The sequence below is a fragment of the Mobula hypostoma genome, chromosome 1 (assembly GCF_963921235.1).
Source record: "Mobula hypostoma chromosome 1, sMobHyp1.1, whole genome shotgun sequence".
NCBI classification, from domain to species: Eukaryota; Metazoa; Chordata; class Chondrichthyes; order Myliobatiformes; family Myliobatidae; genus Mobula; species Mobula hypostoma.
In genome coordinates, this window is record NC_086097.1 from 128,929,731 (window position 1) to 128,953,324 (window position 23,594).

The 23,594-nt window shown below is 41.3% G+C and overlaps 1 protein-coding gene across 1 annotated transcript in view; it reads right to left on the minus strand.

The window, feature by feature from the left end:
- Positions 1 to 23,594, minus strand: part of ofcc1 (orofacial cleft 1 candidate 1) — a gene marked incomplete at its 5' end in the record, with an annotated part of 305,954 nt that overhangs the window by 108,735 nt on the left and 173,625 nt on the right. Inside the window, 2 exons of the mRNA XM_063042829.1 lie at positions 2,353 to 2,512; positions 17,342 to 17,505. Of these exons, the coding sequence (XP_062898899.1) occupies positions 2,353 to 2,512; positions 17,342 to 17,505 (324 nt within the window). The remainder of the gene's footprint in view (positions 1 to 2,352; positions 2,513 to 17,341; positions 17,506 to 23,594) is intronic.

Below are 23,594 nucleotides of genomic sequence, written 5' to 3' on the forward strand. Positions count from 1 at the left end.
ATCTTTAGGGAGCTGTGTCTCAGAAAGGCAGCATCCATTATGAAAAAACTCCAGCACCCAGGGCATGCCCTTTTCTCACTGTTACCATTAGGTAGGAGATACAGAAGCCTGAAGGCACACACTTAGTGATTCAGGAACAGCTTCTTCACCTCTGCCATCTGATTCCTGAATGGACTTTGAACCTTTGGACACTACCTCACTTTTTTTAAATATACAGTATTTCTGTTTTTGCACATTTTTAATAATCTATTCAATATATGTAATCAATTTATTTGTTTATTTATTATGTTTTATTTTATTTATTATGATTTTTTTTCTTTCTCTGCTAGATTATGCATTGCATTGAACTGCTGCTGCTAAGCTAACAAATTGCACGTCACATGCCAGTAATAATAAACCTGATTCTGATTCTGATATATAAGTACATTGAGGTAGTGGAAAGGAAAATAGAATGCAGAATAGAGTGTTACAGTTACAGAGGAAGTGCAGCACCAGTGGGCAAATGAAAGTGCAACTGGCCGTGATGCAGTCGACTGACAGATCAAGAGATTACTTTTATCACATAAGAGATCCATTCGAGAGTTTTATAACAGCAGGATAGAAGCTGGATCGTAACCTGGCATTACTTCCTCTGTATTTCTTGTAGTTTCTATCTGATTGAAGGTTCTGGGGGGTGGGGAGAGGGAATGACCAGAAATGAAATGATCCTTGATGATGTTAGCTGCTTTCCTGAAAGTGCATGCAGAGTCAATGGAGGGGAGGCTGGTTTGTGTGAAGGACTGGGCAGCATTCACAACTTCTTGCAACTTGTTTCAGTCTTGGAAAAGCCGTTGCTACACTAAGCAGTGATGTATTCCCATCTACTATCTGGATCCCCTTTTCTTCCTGAAGTTCCACCAACAAATGGACCTGAGAAAGATGGTCGAGAACTGGCCTTCACAGACTGTGGGAGGAAAGAATGAGAAGCCCATTCTGGGGTTCAGTAAATATGTTAATGTAATCCTGCACAGCAAGCTTGGCTCTCAGCGTCTGCTGCTGAATATGTGAGTGCAGCCAGCCTTGAATGTAATGTTGGCTCAAACAAAGCATCCTCTAATACGCAGGCCTTGCTTGGAAGCTGGCAGCACTGGACACTGTCAATGGAATTGGCAGGTGGGTGGTTGGATAAATGCAAAGTATCTCCAAAAATCGCACTGTAGCTAGAGAAAACACACAGTTTCAATAGGCCTGCCTCTGGGTGGAGGTGAACCATAGATCACCGAGATGCTCTGAAGAGACAGACTATCTGCATAACCATTCATAAGATGATGGAAAATAAGGGCAGGCGTAGGGCTTACAGTCCAGCGAGAATTGCTCAACCATTCAGTACGATCATGGCCTCAACTCCCTCTTGCCTGTTTCCCATAACCATTCCCCTATAGTCCAAAACTCTGTGCACCTCAGTTCCAATATATTCAAAGACTCTATCTCCACAGCTGTGTTAGATTAAGATTTCCAAAGATTCATAACTTTCTAATCTCAATTCTAAATGGTCGACCGCTAGTTCATTATTATCTCCATGAGGAGAATTATCCTTGCATCTTATTGGGTGCCTCGGGATCTTTTATGCTTCATTAAGGTTGCTCCTTATTCACCTATGCTCCAAGCTGAACAGGCCCAACCTATTCTCCAGGCCCAAACTCAAGAACTTTTGCTGAATTGCCTTCAATGAAATGACCCCAAACCCTTGAAAAAGTCCAAGTCTGAAAATATATCTCAACAATCTGCACAGCTATGGCAAGACTTAACCTTGTTCGTACTCTATAGCTATTAAAACAAAGGCCAACATTCCACTGCCTTTTTAATAAATTGGTGTATCTGAATGTTAAAATAATTCCATGTCATGACGTCACAGAGCAAATAAAACACAGAAATGGATGCTTCACCCACTAAGTCTGTACTGACCATCAACCATCTATTTACACTAATTGTCTATTCATCCCATTTTTCATTCCAATGCGACAATAAACTCAACTTTGACTTTGATCCCACATTCTCATCAACTCCATCCAGATTCTTCCACTCTCCAGAATGATTTATAGTGGCCAATTACAATAGCCATTTTTGGGATACGGAGGAAACCAGGGATCCTTAAAAGTCCATGTAGTTGAACTAGGATTGAACCTCGGTCTCTGGCACTCTGATGAAGTGGTCCTTGAGCAGGAGATGGGCACATGTGTCGTTTCAATTGCCTGCTAAGCTTCGGCTGTTTGCAAATGAAAGAAAGATACAGTATGTTCTTCTCCATTGCTAAAATGTTATTTTGCTATCCACCTTAATGTATTCAGTAGCTCTGTTTATGTGTATACTCACCTTCCTTTTCTCACCGTTGATCCCCCTCCACTGCTCGGCTCTTTTCACTATGAGGCTCAACTCCTGATTGGACAGCTCCAGGTCCAGAGGAACAAAGAACCTCTCTTCAGTGGAGTGCAGTCGGTAGAAGGAATCCACCAGCTGCCCAGATGTCTGCAGGCTTGAAAAGGTAGGAATGTGTTAAAACATATTGCAATTTATTTCATATTCCCAACATCTGCAGAACTTGGCTTTTTGGATTAAAACTGATTAATCTGATTTTCTTGTGTTCACTACTGTAATATTAATGAACATCTCTGCCCTCTAGTCCTTTAATCCACAGGACAACTACCTGTCAATGTAAACCAGCAGCTGGATATGAAATCACATCACCTTTTTAACTACAATTAAGGATAGGCAGCTAATGCTGGCCTTGCTATTGACACCAGCATTTCCAAAGGAAGGGATAAAAACATAGACTATATTCTAAATAGAGAGCAAAATCAGACATCAGAAGTGTTAAAGGACTTGGGAGTCCTAGTGCAGTGTGATTCAGTAATAAGTATAACAAATGCAATGTTGCTATTCGATTCCAGTGGACTAGAATATAAAAGTAAGGATGGGATGGTGAGACTTTATAAGGCATTATTCAGACCACATAAGGAGTATTGAATGCCAGAGCAGACTTGACGGGCCAAATGGCTTAAATCTGATCCGATGTCTTATGGTTTAATAACAATTAAAAATTACAATTAAAAAATTCTGAATTACTAAAGTTGGGAATTTTCTTCAGATGTATGTGCCGGATGCACAATGTATTAATGAGTGACCATTGAACCACAGTTGTGAAATTTGTTTTCACTGACTCAATGGAGCTGATTTTCAGAGGATGCTGGGGGTGGGGGGGGATGTTGTCATTACATACCTTACTACAATGCATATTTGACATGTGTGAATGGACAACATTCCAGTCTACCATCTTTCACTATATTCTAACAACATCCGAGCTATAACTTCACTTTCTTCTAAAAATGTGATATGAAACCAGTGCAATCTTTCAAGAAAACAGTGTACCTCTTTAATATGTAATTAAAACCAGGATAACAGCACAGCCCATCTTGGTATGCTGCCTGAGGCCTTTCTCTTTTAGAAATAGGTCATACGCTATGTCACAAGTTCTGATATCAGCCAATAGGAAGCGGCAGCTTCTGAGTCAAGACACATCAGTGGCCTACATTTGCAACAATTCACTGCACTGTGAGTGGCAAAAGCCATTATTTTTGTCTTGTGTTTTAACACTGGTCACTTAGATAAAACTGACATTAGGCAGTGAACATGTGCTTCTGATATTAATGGGGAAATGACTCAGCTTTGATGCCCGAGACTGATATTGAAGAAATGAGAAAGAGTATATTCAAAGACAGAAACCCAGAGGTATGCTATAGCTATTCTGGATGCCTGAAAGCCAGTTATATATATGTGTGTGCGTGTGTGTGTGTTTAGCTTATTAACCCTCTCTCTTTGGCAGACCATCTCTCTTGCTTGCAGAGAACAAAACGAGTTCAAGGACTTTTATTCTGCTTCTCAATATTAGTTAAGGGTTATTCGTAAGTAAGGCCCCCTTTAGCCTTTCTGTGGCTTTTAAATTTTTGGTCATCATTAGTGGTCACACACCAGAGTCCAGAAATGCTAACTTAAATATCACACACTCCATTTGTGTTTCAGACATCACTCCTCACCATGTTCACAGCAAGGAGGCAGTCTGTAACCCATTAATTGCTTTATCTGATTGAGTGGGACAACAAGAAGAAATATGATCCAAGGGATGGGTATCAAAACCTGAATTAAAAAAGATTCCAAACAAAATATTTAATTTGTAATAGATAAGTTGATAGCATATGACTATGATTGTAACAAGTATAATATATTTAAGGGTGATTAATTGACAACTGAATCATGTGGAGTTGAAATTTACATTTCCATCCATAAAATTAATGTTAAAATTTTGAATGGAGTGAGGGATTTGGGGAGACCTTCAATATCATCAATTAATGGGATAAGCAGGAATAATAACTTTGGTTTCTCCTTTTCATTTATGCAGGAACTGCTATCTGGGATCTGACTGGAAAATGAATCAGCTCACCCACTGGACTGAGGGGTTTCTGTCAAACATAACACCAGACATTGCAGCATGCACCTCTTACGAGGAAGGCAGACCTGAAATGAAACTGGCATTTGTGCTGGAAGGACTGGTAAAAGACTTTCAGGCTTGTCACTTGTACAGCATTGGTCAGTAGCGGTTGTCAGGACCACACAGGCAGCTACCTGCCAGTCTCCACTCAGCTCATAGGAGTCACCTGCCACTCATTTCCAGTTCATCACCTGCAGTCTGTTTGAACCCAGCCCTCATCTACAAGCCTTGTTCACCCATCAAACCAGCCAGCCTCAACCAGTTTCTCTTAGCCTTCAGTCGCCTTGTTGTGTCAAGTATCTGTTCTCTCTTGTTTTGATGACCCTTGTGACTTGTTATTTTGCAAATTATTAGTACATTATCATTTACTGCTAAGCTGTCTCCGCTGCTCTGCTTTTGGGTCAAGTCTCCTCTATGTTTCCTGACAACAGTGCTTCCCATCTATGCCCTTGTCCTTCCAGAACTTTGGAAACACCTGGTGAGGAGGATCCAGATCCATCTGGAGGCTTCCAACCAGGAATGGTCTTCGTAGTGAGTCTCCCATCACACCACTGGGATGAACCATCTCCCAGCACAAGGGACAGGGAGATACACAGTTGCTCTTATTTGCTGAGGAGATCCTTGGAGGAATTCTTTCGGGGGTGGGGTTGTGGGGAGTCAGAGTCATAGCAGTGAGCGAAATAGGAGAAGTTGTTCAACAGGGATTCCGGTCAAATCATCAATCATTCCTCTCCTCACTTATCCTTGTCCTCATTTGACTCATCACTGCTCTATATTTGTGTTGAACCGGTGCCCCCACCAAGCAACCATTTTCGCCATTCCTTCCAGATCTAGGTGGCAGTAGAGGAAAAGGAAGATTGCTTCTGGGATTGTGTCACCACTCCCTCTGACCCTAACAATCACCAGCCTGTGCCTTAGAGGATAGCTAAGTGGTCCAGCAAGGAGGGCAGCTTTAGAGAATGCACACACCTTTTAGACCTCCACTATAGCAGGTCGATAAGTGGACTTCTAATAGTGGGTGTGCACACCACAGGATTATCAATTTTAGTGGAGTGCTTGTCATGGGGCTGTGTAACCTGCTGGAAGGTGTGAAGGGAGTTAGTGCCCTTCACACCTGTGGTAACAGGTGTCACCTATTACCACAGTCTGCCACAGGGCATATGGCAACCTTCATTCAGACTACATGTCGGACAGGATTTCAGTTATACCAACTTTTCTTCAGTGGTTGCATCTTAAGGAGATACGCACGCCGATGCTGGGCTCCTCCACTTCCTTTAGCTTCGAAGACATCAATCTTGTTATGACTTCTGCAGCGGATCAGCCAAAAGCCAAAAAAGCCACCACTCTTTGCTTCGCGATTGAGTCTTCCAGCTACCAAGCTTCTTGCTTTTAGGTAGCACACCGTCATCTCCATCTAGGCCTCCTTCTGCCAGGATCAAATATTTATTAACTGGTGTCAACAGGCATGGTAGTTCTGAAGGGTTACAGACACTAAACATTGCTAAGTCTTTTCTTTCCCCCATTTCTACTTGACTGGCTGAGTTCTTCCAGCATTTTGGTTTGTTTTAGGCAAAACCATTGTGTGCCATCTACAAAGTGCAGCACAATTGCCTGACACAAAATATGCTGGAGGAACTCAGAGGTCAGACAGCATCCACGGAGGGGAATTAACAGTTGACATCTTGGGACAAGACCTTTCATCTCAGCCTGAAACATTGACTATTAACTCTTCTCTCTACCCAACAACAGTATGGTAATACCTTCACTACTGCTACAGTTCACCATTCTCCTTGTATGGGCATTTGAGGATTGGCATTAAATGCAGGCATTGCCAATGAAGCCCACATAAAAATTGGAGGAAAATAATCCAAATTCACATTCATCACTTCAAGACTGGAGTTAGACTTCAAGATTAGTCCTTAAGGGAAGCCATTTACAGAGATACAAGTGGCATCTATTGGAATAATTTCACAATAACGACTACCACAGAGAAATACATAGTGTTTCCTCTGCTTTAAAGAACTAAAATTTAGTAAATCAGCACAGATTTTGGTAGCTCACAGACCATTATGGTTTTCAATCTACTGCTTGTAGGATGAATATTGTGTCACTTCTTGTATTTTCCCGTTGTCCTGGGACATGTATTAAAGATTGTTTATGACTGACATCGAGATGTGTGAGCCCTTCATGACAATAAAAAGGCAAATGTGTTCTATGGGGATACACGGATTATTGCTGGGTCATCCTGTTTGCAATCTCAATCAACTATCTGGAGTTCACTGATAATATGGAATTGAATGGCAAATAATTCAGAAATGTTTTAAGGGTATTTTGACAAATGATTGGGTGAGGAAAGAGACTAACATGAAATCACTCACATTGGTAGAAAAAAGGCTTCCATAAAATACCCTAATCAAATCCACAATATCTTTCTGTATATTTTCCAGCAGTGACCAACTTTAGCAAGGCCTTCGACAGGGTCCCGCAAGGCAGGTTGTTCAGGAAGGTTCAGCCACTTGATATTTAGGGTAATGTGATGGATATTCACTGTTCAGGGCTAGGTGGCTTTTTTGCCAAGCTCAGCTTTCTAATACAGCATTTGACACTTGTGGAAATCAAAGCATTCTTTTTGAATAAGTTAAACTTCCAACCAATATACTTTGTTTGGCTGCTTGTTGTAAACAGGAGTCAATCTTCAGTGCTTAACATAAGTGACAAGCAACAATCAATCTGTAGTTAAAAGGACAGCTTTGCAGGCATACAGCACTGTCTATAGAGCACAGGATGCTGGTCCACAGCATGGAGTTGGTTGAAGTGTAAAACAATGGGGGTCTATTAATTGGTCTGTATATAGATCAAGGAAGCTTGCAGACCAGATTGATACTATCATTTAGCACATCAAATAGCTGATCTATGATTAGTTGGATGATATGAGGACTCAGAGGGTCACCTCTCACAGCATTAATTTGCGGTATATGGGATACAGGTTTCCCCGCCATGCGAAGGTAGAGCGTTCCTATGAAACGGTTCGTAAGCCGAAATGTCATAAAGTGAAGAAGCAATTACCATTTATTTATATGGGAAAATTTTGTGAGCATTCGCAGACCCCAAAATAACCGACCAAATCATGCCAAATAACACATAAAACCTAAAATAACAGTAACATATAGTAAAAGCAGGAATGGTATGATAAATACACAGCCTATATAAAGTAGAAATACTTCTCTACAACGATTGCCTGAACAGACCTCCGTAGCGAAAATCTCACGCAAGCGCTCTCAGCAGAAAATCTCATGCAAGCGCTGTTGGCATAAACGCGCTCTCCAGTAACCTTTAAACTATGAAGCTGCCAAATCTACCAAATAACACGTAAAAATACACAGTCTATATAAAGTAGAAATAATGTATGTACAGTGTAGTATCACTTACCGGAATTGGGAAAACAGTGCCGAGCACACTGATGATGGTGTGTTAGACTGAGTCGTCGCAGGCTGGGTGGTGCAGTGGCCCCCACCCTCCAGGCTGCCGACCCCATACATTGCCGCGAAGAACTCAGCGGTAGCCGGGAGACACACAGCACATCGTTAAGAAAAAAGCCGAAATAAACATGCTAATTAATTAGGTGCTGCCCGGCACGTAAATTTCGGTGCAGATCAGAGGCGATTGCCGATTGCATCGCCTCTGATCTGGGCCGACAATTACATGCTGGGCAGCACCTAATTAATTAGCATGTTTATTTCGGCTTTTTTCTTAACGATGTGCTGTGTGCCTCCCGGCTACCGCTGCATTCTTCGCAAATCAGTACAGTATCTGTCCAGGGCCCAGGTGTTGGGGTGGTGGGACATGGGGGTGTCATCTCATCGTCGATCAGGGCAGGCAGCTCATCTTCTCCTATGACTGCCCACCTCGATGTCGAAGGTCAAGGTTCATCGTCTGCTGTGGCTGATGTGGAAGGCTTGCCTGACTGCTGAGCCTCGCGCATTTTTCTATCATACAATTGTTTGTAAGCACTCAAACCATCCTGCAAATATCTCCTAAACCTACGTACCCTTTCAAAATTAAAGTTGTACTTTATCATTGCAACGAAAATCTCACGCAGTTGCTTCACTTTCTGCACTCGGTTTCGATTGTTATCTTTTCCTCTTCCAATTGCATCAGCTCTTCATCTATCAGTTCTTGGTCATGGGATGTGAAAATCTCTTCAACATCATCTTCGTCAGCTTCCACAAGCCAAACTCACTTTGTCCTTACTTCGTTCACCATGATCGAAACGCTTAATTATGTCTAGTTTTACGCTAAGTGTAACACCCTTACTCTTTCAGGCTTTTCCGACACCTTAGAACTCATCTTGCTTACGGCTGCTCAACGCAACGTGTTAAAGCAATGCTGTTCCGAATCCGGGGGAGAGTGGCTGCTCGGGGCACGATTTTTTCACGCACTGATTTTTTATCACGCGCTGCCTTTCTTCGTAACAGTGAAAACACCTTCTGAAAGCAAAAACAGTGTACTAATGTAGATCTTTTGTAACAGTGAGGTTTCATAAAGCGAATGTTCGAAAAGCGGGGGACACCTGTATCTGTCCCCAAAAGTTTTTAGACTACTTATGTGAAAAGGTATTTGAAAAAGCTATCATATGTGTGAGGTCACCCATGTGGCAAAAAAACAGTATAAATGTAAGAAAGCAGTCAAGCTTGTTAGGAATGGTCAAGGAACATCAAGAGAAATAACAGAAAGATGGGGCAAACTTGAATCCATTCCTCTGCCTTCAACTTCTGCAATGGACAGCTCATTCACCTGCAATTCATTGGTATATCCTTTTAGCTTATAGGAATTGTACCTAAGTTTTGGAAATCCTTTGTGTTTTAGAAATCATTTGTAATTTGGAAATCTTTTTACAAGACAAAACCCTCTGAGTTTTAAATCTGTTTTTAATCTAAATTTAAATGTGTATGAATTATGTTTAAACAATTTCGTTAGCTGGAAGTATCTCCTCCTTGGTAAGGAGGGGGCAAAACCATCATTTAAGTAGTGGTTATTGGCTTCTAAAATCGCCAAGGAGGATTGAACTAGACTTTGAGGATTGGGTGGTTACATTATAACCTCGCCTTAGTGAGGATACTCACAGCTATCTTTATTGGATAAGGCTTAAGATCTTTTGAGTTTATATCTTTCCAATCAGCAAACCCAATACAGTAGTAAATAGGATTTGACAATGGCTTTACTGTAGAAACAGAGTAGTAGTAGTATATGGTTGCATCTCTGACTAGAGCCTGTGACTTGTGGTGTGCCACGGGAATCTGTGCTGGATCCATTGCTGTTTGTCATCTATATCAACAATCTGGATGATAATGTGGTAAACTAGATCAGCAAATTTGAGGATGACAGCAGTATTGGGGGCGTAGTGGACAGTCTGGTCAAAGTTTGCAGTGGAACCTGGAAGAGGTAGGAAAAAAATGGGCTGGCAGATGGAATTTAATTCAGACAAATGTGAGATGTTGCACTTTGGGAGGACAAATCAGGATAGAACTTACACACTGAATGGTAGGGTGGTGAGGAGAGTGGTAGAACAAAGAGATCTGGGAATATAGATCCATAATTGCTTGAAAATAACTTCACAGATCAATAGAATCATAAAGAGTGTTTTTGGCATATTGGCCTTCATAAATCAAAGTACTGAGTACAGAATTTGGGATGTTATGTTGTAGTTATATAACACATTAAAGAGGCCTAATTTGGTGTATTTTATGCAGTTCTAGCCATCTATCTATAGGAAAGATATCAATAAGAGTACAGAGAAAAATTGCAAGGATGTTGCTGGGGTTGAGATCCTGAATCATAGCGAAAGGTTAAGTAGGTTAGGACTTTATTCCCTGGAGTCTAGGAGAATAAGGGGAGATTGATAGAGGTATACAAAATTATGAGGGTATAGATAGGGTAAATGAAAGCAGACGTTTTTCCACTGAGGCTCGGTGAGATTAGAATTGGAGGTCATGTGTTAAGGGTGAAAGGTGAAATGTTTAAAGGGAACATGGCAGGGGGGACTTCTTCACTCAGAAGGTGGCGAGAGTGTGGAACGAGTGTGGTAGATGCAGGCTCAATTTCAATATTTAAGAGAAATTTGGATACGTACATGGACAGGATAGGTAAGGAGGGCTATGAACCAGATGCAGGTTGATGCAGAGTAATAATCCAGGCTTGGACTAGATGGGCCGAAGGGCTTGTTTCTATGCGGTGGTGCTCTATGATTCTAACATTACTTAGTAGAATTGTCCGTCAGGTCAAAACTAAAAACAGTGTTTGGTGATAATTAGATAAATGGTTTGTAAATCAAATTGGTCATGTAATTCTTTCTGGCCACAACTGAACAAATTTTGATGCTGTAACCAAATGAACACATCTTGCTCTATAGATGTGCAAGCACAATCTCTCTAAGAATATCTTCATCAATATACTTTTACCGGTTAACCAGTATTAGTAGATGGGACTATTTGATAACTTCGCTCATTGCTTCTAGGGAGCATTTGTTGGGTGCAAATTAACTACGTTATCGCCATGACAATTCAGGAATTGTCTAAGTGCTGGTTCTAAGTGCTTTAGGATGTTATAATTTTTGAAATATATTAGATCAATAAAAATTAATTTAATGCCAGGCACTGTTTATTAATTAATAAACAAAAGTGTTAAAGAAAAATGATGAAAAAGTAAATATTTTAATACCCTGTTAATCTTTCCACAGATCAGTATAGTGGTATTTATCAGGGGGCATAGTAGTGCAGCTCATAGTTCAATTCTGACCTTGAGTGTGGAGTTTGCATTTGCTTTCTGTGACTGTGTGGGGCTGTGCATGCTCTAGATTCCTCCCACATCTCAAAGGCAGGCTGAAAGATTGATTGGCTGCTGTAAATTGCCCCTAGTGTGCTGGCGAATGGTAGGCTGGGGAGTGGGTGATGGGTTTAATGGGAACGTGAGAACAGTAAAGGTGGGTTAAAATAGGATTATTGTCAATGGGTGCTTGTGTTTAGCATGGACTTGTCGAGCTGAAGGGCCAATTTCCAGAAAGGGCCTATGAACTCGCCTCAACTGTTTCCTGTGGCAGAGAATTCCACAGAGTCACCACTTTCTGTGTGAAAAAGTTTTTCCTCATCTCGGTCCTAAAAGGCTTCCCCTTTATCCTTAAACCGTGACCCCTCGTTCTGGACTTCCTCAACATCAGGAACAATCTTTCTGCATCTAGCCTGTCCAATCTCTTTAGGATTTTATACGTTTCAATAAGATCCACCCTCAATCTTCTAAATTCCAGAGAGTATAAGCCTAGTCGATCCAGTCTTTCATTATATGAAATTGATATCAATTCTTCTTGGCCATATCCCCCTCAATCCATGAGGTACTGCCCTTTACCTCTAACAAAGCGAGTGTCCAAAACTCGCCAGATTGTCCCTCAACAATTCTGGGAGGTGGAATTGCTTGGGAACTGGAGCCAAGGGGCGGACACTCAAAGGCTTGAGGTGGGACACATGGAATGTGGGACAAATCCACACAGTGCTCAAGAGTAACTGGGTAGATGCATCACAGGATTCTGACTGGACAGATGTAATGGAGGGCCAATTTTCTGGATTCATCTGGGAGCTCTCTAGTTGAGAACCAGGCCTGCTGACTGGGAAGAAGTGTTTGTCCCTGCCTTCTCCAGCAGTTGGCCTGGTCTTGTTGCTGCCGCCGCGAATTGACCAACAACTTCTCTCTTAACCTACTCCTGGTGACATCTCAGTACCAGTTGTTCTGCTGATGGAATCCCCATCTCCACTTCTTGTTCCAGGAACAGTGGAGGATGGTTCCCAAAATGGCGTTCAAAAGCGGACATCCCAATTGACGAATGTTGAAAGGTGTTGTGTGTCAGCTCTGCCCAGATAAGGTTGCCTCTCCAGGTGGTAGGGGTCCCTGAGGCTAGACACGTGTATGTTCTAATCTAGGTCCTGGTTGACCCTCTCTGTTTGCCCATTGGTCTGCAGAAGGAATCCGTACAACAGACTGGCAGAGGCCCCAGTAAGCTCACAAAAGGCCTTCTAAAACCTAGAGGCAAACAGGGAGCCATGTTCAGAGACAATGTCGTGGGGGAGACCATGAATCCTGAAGTTGTGTTGTAACATGAGCCTGGCAGCCATTGAAGCTGACGGTAGTTTGGGAAGCGGTAGACTTGGAGAATTAGTCTACGCCACCATGATTACTGTATTACTCCAAGATGCTGGAAAACCTGTAACAAAGTCCATAGAAATGTGGAGCCAATGGTGAGTAGAAATGGGGAGAGGCTGAAGCATACTTTGAAGCTGTGCTCAGGGTTCTTTATTTCGTGTGCAGATATCACACGCCAAGTCATATTCCCAGACATCTTTAGTCATGCCTGGCTACCAGTAATGCCTCGCGACGAACTCTAGGGTGCAAGCCACCCTGGATGCCTAGCCAGGTTTTAAGCGTGTTCCCAGTTGAGCACCTCCAAATGAACAGCTTTGAGAACAAAGTTACATCTGAGAGGACCATTACCCAGGTCTGCCCCATTTTACTCTTGGGCTCAGCACATGGGCGCCACCACTCTGGAGCTGAGAATTATAGCTGAAGGGTTCTCTTCCCCATTAGGTGCTTCAAACTGTCAAGAGAGGACATCTAGTGTTTGATCCTGGGTGCTAAGTAATAAGGAAGTTGAACCTATTAAAGAATACGGACCAAAGTACCTGTCTGGAATTCAGCCTCTTCGCATCCTCAATGCAGGCTAGGTTTTTGTGGTGGGTCCATATCACAAATGGATGTTTGGACCATTCCAACCAATGCCTCCACTCCTCCTGTGCTAGTTTAACAGCCAACAATTCCCAATTCCCGACGTCATAGTTTGACCCCATGGGAAAAAGGCAGAGGGATGCAGTTTGTGGTCCAAGGCATGTCAATGGGCCAAGAAGGACCCAACTCCAATGTCCAACGTGTCGATCTCCACCACGAAAGGCAAGTCCGAGTGGAACCGGGATAGGTGTGAATATGAACCTTTGATTTAACTTTGCAAAAGCCATCCGGCTCCATGGTCCAGCGGAAGGGCTCAGTCAATTTCTTGATGAGGTTGGTGAGCAGCATTGCCACTGAACTAAAATTGTGGTAATTGCCTTCTGTAAGAGTTGGCAAAAATTAGAAACCATTGGAGTTGTTTCAGAGGTGGGTTGCAGCCAATCCCACACAGCCTGGGTTTTATCGACGTCCATTTGTAGGCGGTTACTATATGTAAAAGCACAAGGGAAGAGACTAATTACATAGAATTCACCCTTCAAGCTTGACAAATTGTTGATTCTGAAGAAGCCATTGTAAAGCCTGCTTGATGTGCTGGACACATTCTTGAGTGGTCTGGAAGAAAATGAGTTTATCGTCTTGATAGACAAAGTAGTGTAGCATCTCCTGGAGCACATCATTGATAAAGGCTTGAAATACCATTGGAGTGTTTGCCAACCCAAAATGCATGACTCAGTATTCATAGTGGCCTGCAAGTGTGTTGAATGTCATTTTCCATTCATCTCCCTCATAAATGCAGATTCAGTTGTAGGTGCTACAGGGGTTCATTTTGGTAAATATTGAAGCTCCCTTGAGAATCTCAAAGGCCACGTTCATGAGAGTGAGAGGGTACCAGTTTGATCTTATTTAGCTACCTATAGTCTATGCAAGGCCTTAGTCCACAATCCTTCTTGGTTACAAAGAAAAACCCAGCCCAAAAGGAGATGTGGACAGTTGAATAAACCCAGCATCAGAGCTTCTTGGATGTAGTCCTCCATGGCTTTTTCTCTCTGGGACAACAAAATGTAGAGCTATCCCCAAGAGCTCTTCCAGAAAGGAGAGGGCAGCACAAGTTCTTTAAGTACAGACTTTCCATGATGGAATATGGCAGGCAATAATTAACAGTCTGAGTTTTAAAGGGACAGTGACTGCTAACTATACTCTGGGTTATTGAAGTGCCAAAACTTGGATACCTGCTATTGTTCAGGTGAATCCAGCAGAAATCTCATTACCCAGAAAGTTAGAGTCATAGAAAAATACAGCATAGAAACAGGCACTTCGGCCCATCTAGTCCATGGTGAACGATTTGAACTGTCTAGTCCTATCCAGCTGCACCCGGACCATAGCTATCCATACCTCTACTATTCATGCACCCACCCAAACTTCTCTTAAACGTTTAAATCGGAGTCGCACGCACCAATTACACTGGCAGCTCGTCCCACTCCCTCAAGACTCTCTAGAGTGAAGAAGTTTCCTGTCACATTACTCTTAAACTTTTCACCTTTCACCCTTAACCTTGTCCTTTACAATCCTTCTGCTCCCTGAGGATTCTCCTTCACCTTGTCTGCTAGGGCAACCTTGAGCCTTCTTGATTTCTTTCTTAAGTATTCTCTTGGATTTTTTATACTCCAGAAGTACCTAATTTGTTCCTACCTACCTATACTTGCAATGATCTCACTTTTTTCTTAACCAGTGCCTCAATATCTCATGAAAATCAAGGTTCTCTAAACCTAAACACGAGGAATTCTGCAGATGCTGGAAATTCAAGCAACACACATCAAAGTTGCTGGTGAACGCAGCAGGCCAGGCAGCATCTCTAGGAAGAGGTACAGTCGACGTTTCGGGCCGAGACCTTTCGTCAGGACTTATTAAACCTCTAAACCTGTTGTCTTTACCTTTTATTCTGAAAGGCACATACAAAATCAGTACTCTCAAAATTTTACTTTTGAAGTCCTCCCACTTACCAAGTACACCTATGCCAGGAAACAGCCTGTCCGAACCCACACTTGCCAGATCCTTTCTGATACCATCAAAATTGGCTTTTCTCCAATTTAGAATCTCAACTTGAGGACCAAACCCATCCTTTTCCATATTTACTTTAAAACTAATCACATTATGATCACTAGATGCAAAGTGTTCCCCTACACAAACTTCTGTCACCTGCCCTGGCTCATTCCCTAATAGCAGATCAAGTATCGCATGCTCTTTCGTTGGGACTTCTATGTACTGATTAAGGAGACTTTCCTGAACATATTTGACAAACTCTATGCCATTACATCCTTTTACAGTATGGGAGTCTCAGTTAATATGTGGAAATTTGAAATCACCTACTATACCAACGTTATGTTTCTTGCAACAGTCTGCAATCTCTCTACAAATTTGTTTCTCCAAATTTGTATGTGTTCGAACATACTGTAGAACCAGCAGAATCCTCTTTACTCAGACAGTTGTTAGAAAATACCGTAGAACCAGCTCCCAATTGGAATCTTCTTCTAGAATAGGGATTTCCAACCTGGGGTCCATGAACTCTTTGCTTAGAGGGATTTGTTCATGGCATAAAAAGGTTGGAGCCCCTGTTCTAGAGAAAACACACAATTTTATTCTAATAAGTTTGTTGGCATGTAAGCATTGTTGTCAAGACCAGAATTTAGTGTCAGTCCCTCTTTGTCCTTGAGAAGGGAGTGGTGAGCCATCCTCTCTACATCAACCCTATTAAACCTTTTCATTTCACCAAACCATCCCTTGGCTCTTTCTCCTTTCAGGGCTCTAGTCTCCTTCTCTTCTGTCCCTTTCCACTGTTAGTGTCTCTCATTTATACTTCCTCTTTTCCTCCCTTTTCAGATTTTCTTAAAGAACTTTTTCTCTGTTTTGTTCATTGCTAAAGCCATCCAAGTAAAGGCATTCCTACAACAATGCTGGGTTGAGAGTAGCAGGATTAAATCCAGATGAGATGAAATGCAATGAATCATTTTAAGAGGATAAGTAGAGGAGGGAAAGATAAAATCATTAAGCCTCAAAAATCACCCCAATGCCAAGTGCACCACATGGTGGCAGCGGAATGTTTTACCCATTGAGTCAATAAAACAAAGTTTCAGAAGCAATGTAGAGCACATAAGTGTAACTGCCAATTAATGCTTCCAACTAGAAGTGCGTTTTCCGGGCAATCAAATTAATATAGTGATACAAGTTTCGATCGGAGAAAACCTCCAATAAAGTATAGAGCTCCAAATCAAACTGGTATAAATTCAACATCAATCTGTCTAATGGGAACAAGACCGCAATGAGGTACAAAAGAAACAGTGAAGGAATAATGTAAAACAGAAGCCACAAAGTACCAGCTTGATTGGCCAGACAGCTTTTCGGCTCAAAGCAGTGCAAAGCACTTTGACAGACTTCTTCCCCCTCACATGCAAACCCAACCTTCTGTTGAAGTGCAGATTGTAGAATTATCAGCGTATGTTGCTGTATTTGTACACAACCCTCCAAGAAGAGTTTTAAACATACGTTGACAGATATTAATGTTTGTGCTAAGTCAAACATACTGCTATTCTGTAAATTAATGGTCCACAACCTTTTTGAATGAAAGCTCTGCTTGTTCTTCACTCAGTAAATTATATACCAGATTGCCCATAAACACCAGATTAAGACACGGACCAGTTCTTCTTGGAAGTTCTGGGGGAATTGCCCATACTCCTATGGCCAGGTAGCCAGTGTGTAGCTCTATTTATCTTCTATTTTTATGAATTCCCCAGCTGAAACATCTCAATATTATTAAGATTTAACAGACACTTGAAAGCTGTGGTGATCCGTCCCTGAGAAAGGTTGCTCACTTCAAGACAGGACCCACTGGTGTAAATCACAGTAAAATCAAAGTTACTCTCAAGCCTAGATTCCCAACTACAGCTGATACTTTCATTAGCTGGTCTTCCCTTTATCTGTGGGCTAAGTGAGAGGAAATTAAACACAATAACATACTTCATCCTAAATATCATTAGATTTTAATTTAAATACTCTTACCTTAATAAATGCAAATACAGTATACTGAGGGAGCAGAGGAAAATCAGAATGTACAAGATGACTGTGATCAGTATGCCAGGGATGCCAGAATGTTGTGTTCTGTAAAAGAGCCAATAAAGCTTGGCTGCGTCTCCTATTGGACGGGTTGTGCTGTAAGTCAGTCGCTGAAAAGAAAGATACGCAATCAGAGTTGCACACAATGACTTCTCTCTGTTCCTCTGTTTACAACGAGCTCTAGACACATCCACAACACAGCTTAGGTAGTGGGTAATAATCTTGCAGTTTATTTCCTCTCCTTTGTGGTTTTACATGCTGCAGTATTACCCAGCAAACAGATTTGATTTTAGCAGCATTTTTTCTGGTTGTTACATTGTAAGTTGCTAACTCACCCATTGTCCGAAATGTACTCAACGTGTGAGGAGCTAGTTTGGGCAGCAAAGTGTTCGGCACCTGCACTTAATCACATGTGTACAAATCAAATAGTCCATTGGTCCATGGGGCTTAAATGAATAGGCCAGGAGGAGTAAAGTCATACTTGTGCTGTTGATTGGCTGTTTGCCTGATTGGAGGGGAAGAAGTTCTTTGGGAAAACTGATGTTTAATTTATGTTTCACTTGTGAACGTTCTGTCTCTGATGCCATGTGCATGTGATGCTGCTGCGAGTAAATTTTTCATTGTACCTGTACACACATATATTTGTGCATATGTCAATAAACTCACCTTTGATTTTGACAAGATCAGGTAACAAGCATTTTGACTTTAAGCAGCACAAAGACTTGATGCTAGAACTATTAAAGACACCTTACTCTTCAAAATTTAAAGGAAAGTTCAGCATCAAAAATGATAACCAAAAGCCACAGGATTGTTGTTCAAGCCAATGTGACTCACAAAAGTACCCTTTGGAGAAGTAAATCTGCTTGCCTTATCCCAAAAAGATGATAATTTGATTCCAGACCTATAATCGTTTGCTCATAAACACACTCTGAAATGGTTTGGCAAGCTTCTCCATTGAATAATTACTGTTATACTGAAATGGAGAAACGATAACTGGCTAGTCCACCAGCAAGCAACCTACTGAATCTTGCAAAGCTCTCACTAAAATCGGAAGACTACTGTCTAAATTCTGGCAGAGCTGTCTCCACAGATGAGTCACAGCCAGAGGTAAAGCAAAAGCCAAATGACAACAGATGCTGTTCATCTGAAATAAAAACTCAAAATATTAGTTATAAACAAGAGAAAATCTGCAAGTGCTGGAAATCCAAAGCAACGCACACAAAATGCTGGAGGAACTCAGCAAGTCAGGCCGCGTCAATGGAAGTGAATAAACAGTCGACATTTCAAGCTGAGAATATTAGTTATACTCAGGAGGACAGGCAGTATCTGTGAAGAGAGCAAAAGGGTTAATATTTCAAGGCAATAACTGTTGAAAGATAATCTACCTGAAACATTAACTCTTTTTCCCTTCGCACATGCTGCCTGACCTGTTAAGTGTTTCACAAACAAGAGAAAATCTCCAGATGCTGGAAATCCAAGCAACACACAGAAAATGCTGGAGGAACTCGGCAGGCCAAGCAGCATCTCTGGAGAAGAATACAGTTGACGTTTAGCAGGGCCTGATGAAGGGTCTCAGCCCAAAATGTTGTCTGTACTCTTTTCCATAAATACTGCCTGGCCTGCTAAGCATTTTCTATTTTTATAAGTCTAACATGGTCGTCCCTAAAAAAAAATTGGTAGTATGCAATTGCTTTATTATGGTTATATGTACCAAGGTACACTAAAAACCATTGCATACCATCCAGACCATTCCAAACACAAGTACATTAACGTAGTACAAGAAAAAAAAATAACAAATCCTTGGGGAGGATCTTCAATATTGATTGCTAAATGTGAATTGTAGCACTACCACTGACTATGTTGCTAAGTCCGAAGATTGGGTCTGTGGTAATTAGTGAGGAAACCAACACAAAGGATGAACACACTTGTTTCCATCCTCACTAATCTACCAATCAGAAGCTTCATTTAATGATGATTTTGGTAAATTGACCACTATATGGTCCTGGTAGAGACAAGTCCCACCATCATTACAAGGACACTGTCCATCATGCTAGACTTAGCAGCTTGAAACTGGGTATCCATGATCTACTATGAACCATAAGCAGCAGGAATATACAAACTACAATCAGTAACTTTAAATCAGGCATATCCCTTACACTATCATTACAGCAGTTAAGGGATCAACCTGAATCAAAGAGCGAAAGACCACCCTGGATCAAAACCAGTGATGCCTGCACAGGAAGTGCAATGCTGATGAAGTTGCAATGCAGGGATAGCTACATGCTTAGCAGCAAAAATAGAATGCAATGCACAGAGTTATGGAATTCCACGACGAATGGATCAGATTGAAGTTCGGTATGTCGTTCTGAATGGTAATGGATAATTCATCCACCAATGATAGGAGGCTCCAAGTATTCATTTTTAACAACTTCACAGCCCAGCGAAAGATAGCACATCAGACAAAACTGAAGCATGCAGCCTGGACTGTCAAGTGTATGATCCATTCCTGCTTTCTCCTTAATTCTCCACTAATTCTGAAGCTAGTTAGACTCAGTCTATTTGATATAATAGTGTAGCAAAGACCATTGGTTACAGCAAGCACTATGCAAGCAGACCACATCCTGATTGCCGGTCTTCAGGCCTGCACTCCGGGAATAGCCTTGCTTCCGGATAAGCTTTTTCAGTAGAGCTGCCTTGGGCACCTTCTAGCCATTGTGAAAAATTATTTAGGAATGTCTACTTCATGAAAAACAGGACAATCCAATCTAATCTGGATAAATACCATCTAATTAGCCAATCATCAAGATGATGCAAAACACCATCAAACGTGCTACTAGTGGCACTTACTCACTAATAACCCAGCAGTTAGGGTTTCACCTCAGCCTACTCCAAACATAGACCAGAGACATAAGTTCGAGTCATGTGCTGCGAGTTACATCCAAGGAGCATTTAAGCAAGTATAGCATCAAGAAGCAAAGACAAAACTGCAGTCAATGGGAATGAAATGCAAAACAAGGCCTACACAACATTCAGACACAGTCTGATAAGCAACAAGTAACATTCACACTAAAGAAGTGCCAGGGAGTGGCCATCTCCATCAAAAACGAGCCTATCCATCTACCCTTGACTTTCAAAGGTGTTACCGTTGCCAAGTAATTCATCATCATCCAGGCAGGGGGCTCACCACTGGACCTTAGTTTGAAGAAGCTACGTAAATATTCTGGCCATTAGAGCAGAGCAGTAGCTGAGTATCCTGTGACATGACTCCAGGAATAGCCCCGCTTCCGGCTCAGCTGTTTCGGTAAGCTACAACATAGGCATCTTCTCACACTGTGGAAAATTCTAAAGGATATCTTGGTATAAGTAATACACACTGGCCTTCCAAATTGGATCCTGGAAAAGAAATAAGAAAAAAGGGAAAAAAACACATTTTGACAACTATAAATAAAGCTTGTGGCATAGAATCCCCACAGACTTCGTGCAATACCTCAGGCACTATGTATGTGAAGCTTTCGTTGAAGATATTTATGGGGAATGGACAAGTTGATCTTGCTGGCCAGTATGAATAAGTTGTCTAATTTCAGCAGATACAGGTGGTGACAATGGAAACAATGAATCGAGGAGCTGGCTCAAATTCAGTAAAAGCTTACAACATGGCAAAGACTTCCAAAGGTAATTGGCAATCACAAAGCTCGCCTATGGCGGTTGGAGAAACCATGACTCTTTTCCTGGGAGTCTCTCACTCAAGGTCAGTTTCAATGTCATCCAAGTTTGCAGAGTCTTTGCCTTACCGTAATGACTGCCCACTTTATTGTATCTCCGGGTCTTTCAGTGAAGTTATTCTCTTGATTCTCTTTCTTTATGTCTTAAGTTCCTTGGAGCAACTAGGAGCTGGCAGGAAAGCTCTTGTCCTTTGATAACTGTCATCAATGTCCCATACATATCAACTAAAGTGGTGACCAGTATCTTTCTGCAGCACTACACTGAGAATGGTGAAATGTACTTCAGTATCTGTCTCACTAAAACAAATTCACTGGCAGATACTTGACATTGTTCCTAGTCCATTTGGCATAATGTTAATTTTGTTTGCCAAAATAAGATAGCAATTCACCAACAGAAACATGATTCAACTGAAAGTAGTGAACTGGCATGAAAATTCCTTGACATCGCCAGAAGTTTCCATTTTTCTTGAGACAAGTAATTACTGGACATAACTACTCAGTATATATTGTATCAGTCTTGACAGAAAGTTCAATATAAATACAATATCATTCGAAAGTAACCTAGTTATCCACAGACCACTTAGAACCTGGCACAGGTACAACTGGCTCATAGAATCATAGGTCCAATAGAAGGGAAGCCGTTGGCCAACTGAGTGAATGCCAGCTCTCTGTGGGGACAATCCAACTTCCTCGGAGAGAAAGTTAGATAAGTATATGAGGGAGAAAGAAATAGGAAGAGTAAGCTGATAAATAAAAGAAGGCTCAAGCAGAGAAATGAGTAGGAGACGGTGACATACATATAATAGTTTGTCTTAACTCTATAATATTCAGTAATGGTAAAGCTAGAATATCTTCTGTTTAATAATAAATGCACATTGCCTTATTTTGTATTTAATACTGAAACTGCCACCATGCAGGCAGCATATAAATTAGTGCTGATAATTTATTGAGGTATTGTGCTAAAATATTGATCAGTGGCTACATGGAAAACTGGAACACACTCCATCTCAAAATATGTTGGGAGTGAAGATTTGGTTCTGGTTACAAAACTGAGGAAGTTGGATTTTTATTGGACAAGCATATATTACTGAACAAGGGTGGGTAACAGGAGTTAAGCCATAAGCCTTCCAAAATCTAACTGAACGGTGGAAAAAGTTTTAGTAGCTGAATGCACTACACTGCTCCCTTATGCAGTGAATGCTGACACAGGTTGGATATATTCTTGAAGTGGATCATGTGACTTGATACTACATCATGTGACATCTCAAAAAGCTCACATGTACAACAATAGTTTCTAAACTCTGTTTTTCTTGTCCAAGTATCCTGAAAGGTAAAACTGGAAGAGTGGGTGATCACTACTGTATGTCAATCTCAGTAGTTATGTATGAGTTAGGACAAGTTTAAATTTGCTGAAAGTAACTTATTATAGGACAAAAAAGAAATTACAATTATCCAGTCACAACGTTGCAGTTTTGGCTGAGTTTTACAGGGCTGAAAAACGTTTACACCTTTAAGCAAATGTTTTATTTCCAGTCTTTCTCTTTTGTATTTCAATCATTCTTTTCCATGGCCAGCATTTAACAGTGGCCATTAGTTTGCACACTCTCAGTGTCTGGATTCGAATCTATAAGAAATAAAAACAAAAGTGTTTGATGTACTAAGCAAGCCAAGGAGAGAAACTGGGTTAATTTTTCAATCCATAATCATTCATAATTGAAACCGTCCTGCATGGGAAGCTAGTCAAGAAGGTTCAGTCACTTGGTGTTCAAGATGAGGTAGTAAATTGGATTAGACACTGGCTTTGTGGGAGAAGTCAAAGAGTGGTAGTAAATAGTTGCCTCTTTGACTGGAGGCCTGTGACTAGTGGAATGTCACCAAGATTAGTGCTGGATCCATTACTGTTTGTCATCTATATCATTATCTGAATGATAATGTGGTAATCTGGATCAGCAAATTTCCAGATGACAAGAAGATTGGAGTGTAGTGGACAGCGAGGAAGACTATCGGAGCTTGCAGCAGGATCTGGACAAGATGGGAAAATGGGCTGAAAAATGGCAGATGGAATTTAATACAGACAAGTGTGAGGTGTTGCACTTTGGTAGAACCAACCAGTGTGGGTCTTACACAGTGAACGATAAGGCACTGAGGAACATGGTAGAATAGAGGGATCTGGGAATACAGATCTATAATTCATTGAAAGAGATGGCACAAATAGATAGGATCATAAAGGAAACCTTTGCCAATTTGGCCTTCATAAATCAAAGTACTGAGTATAGGAGTTGGGATGTAATATTGAAGTTGTATAAGATGTTGGCGAGGCCTAATTTGGAGTACTGTGTGCAGTTTTGGTCACCTACCTTCAGGAAGGATGTAAATAAGGTTAAAAGAGTAAAGAAAAAATTTACAAGGATGTTGCTGGGACTGGAGGACCGAAGTTATAAGGAAAGATTGAATAGGTTAGGACCTTATTCCTTGGG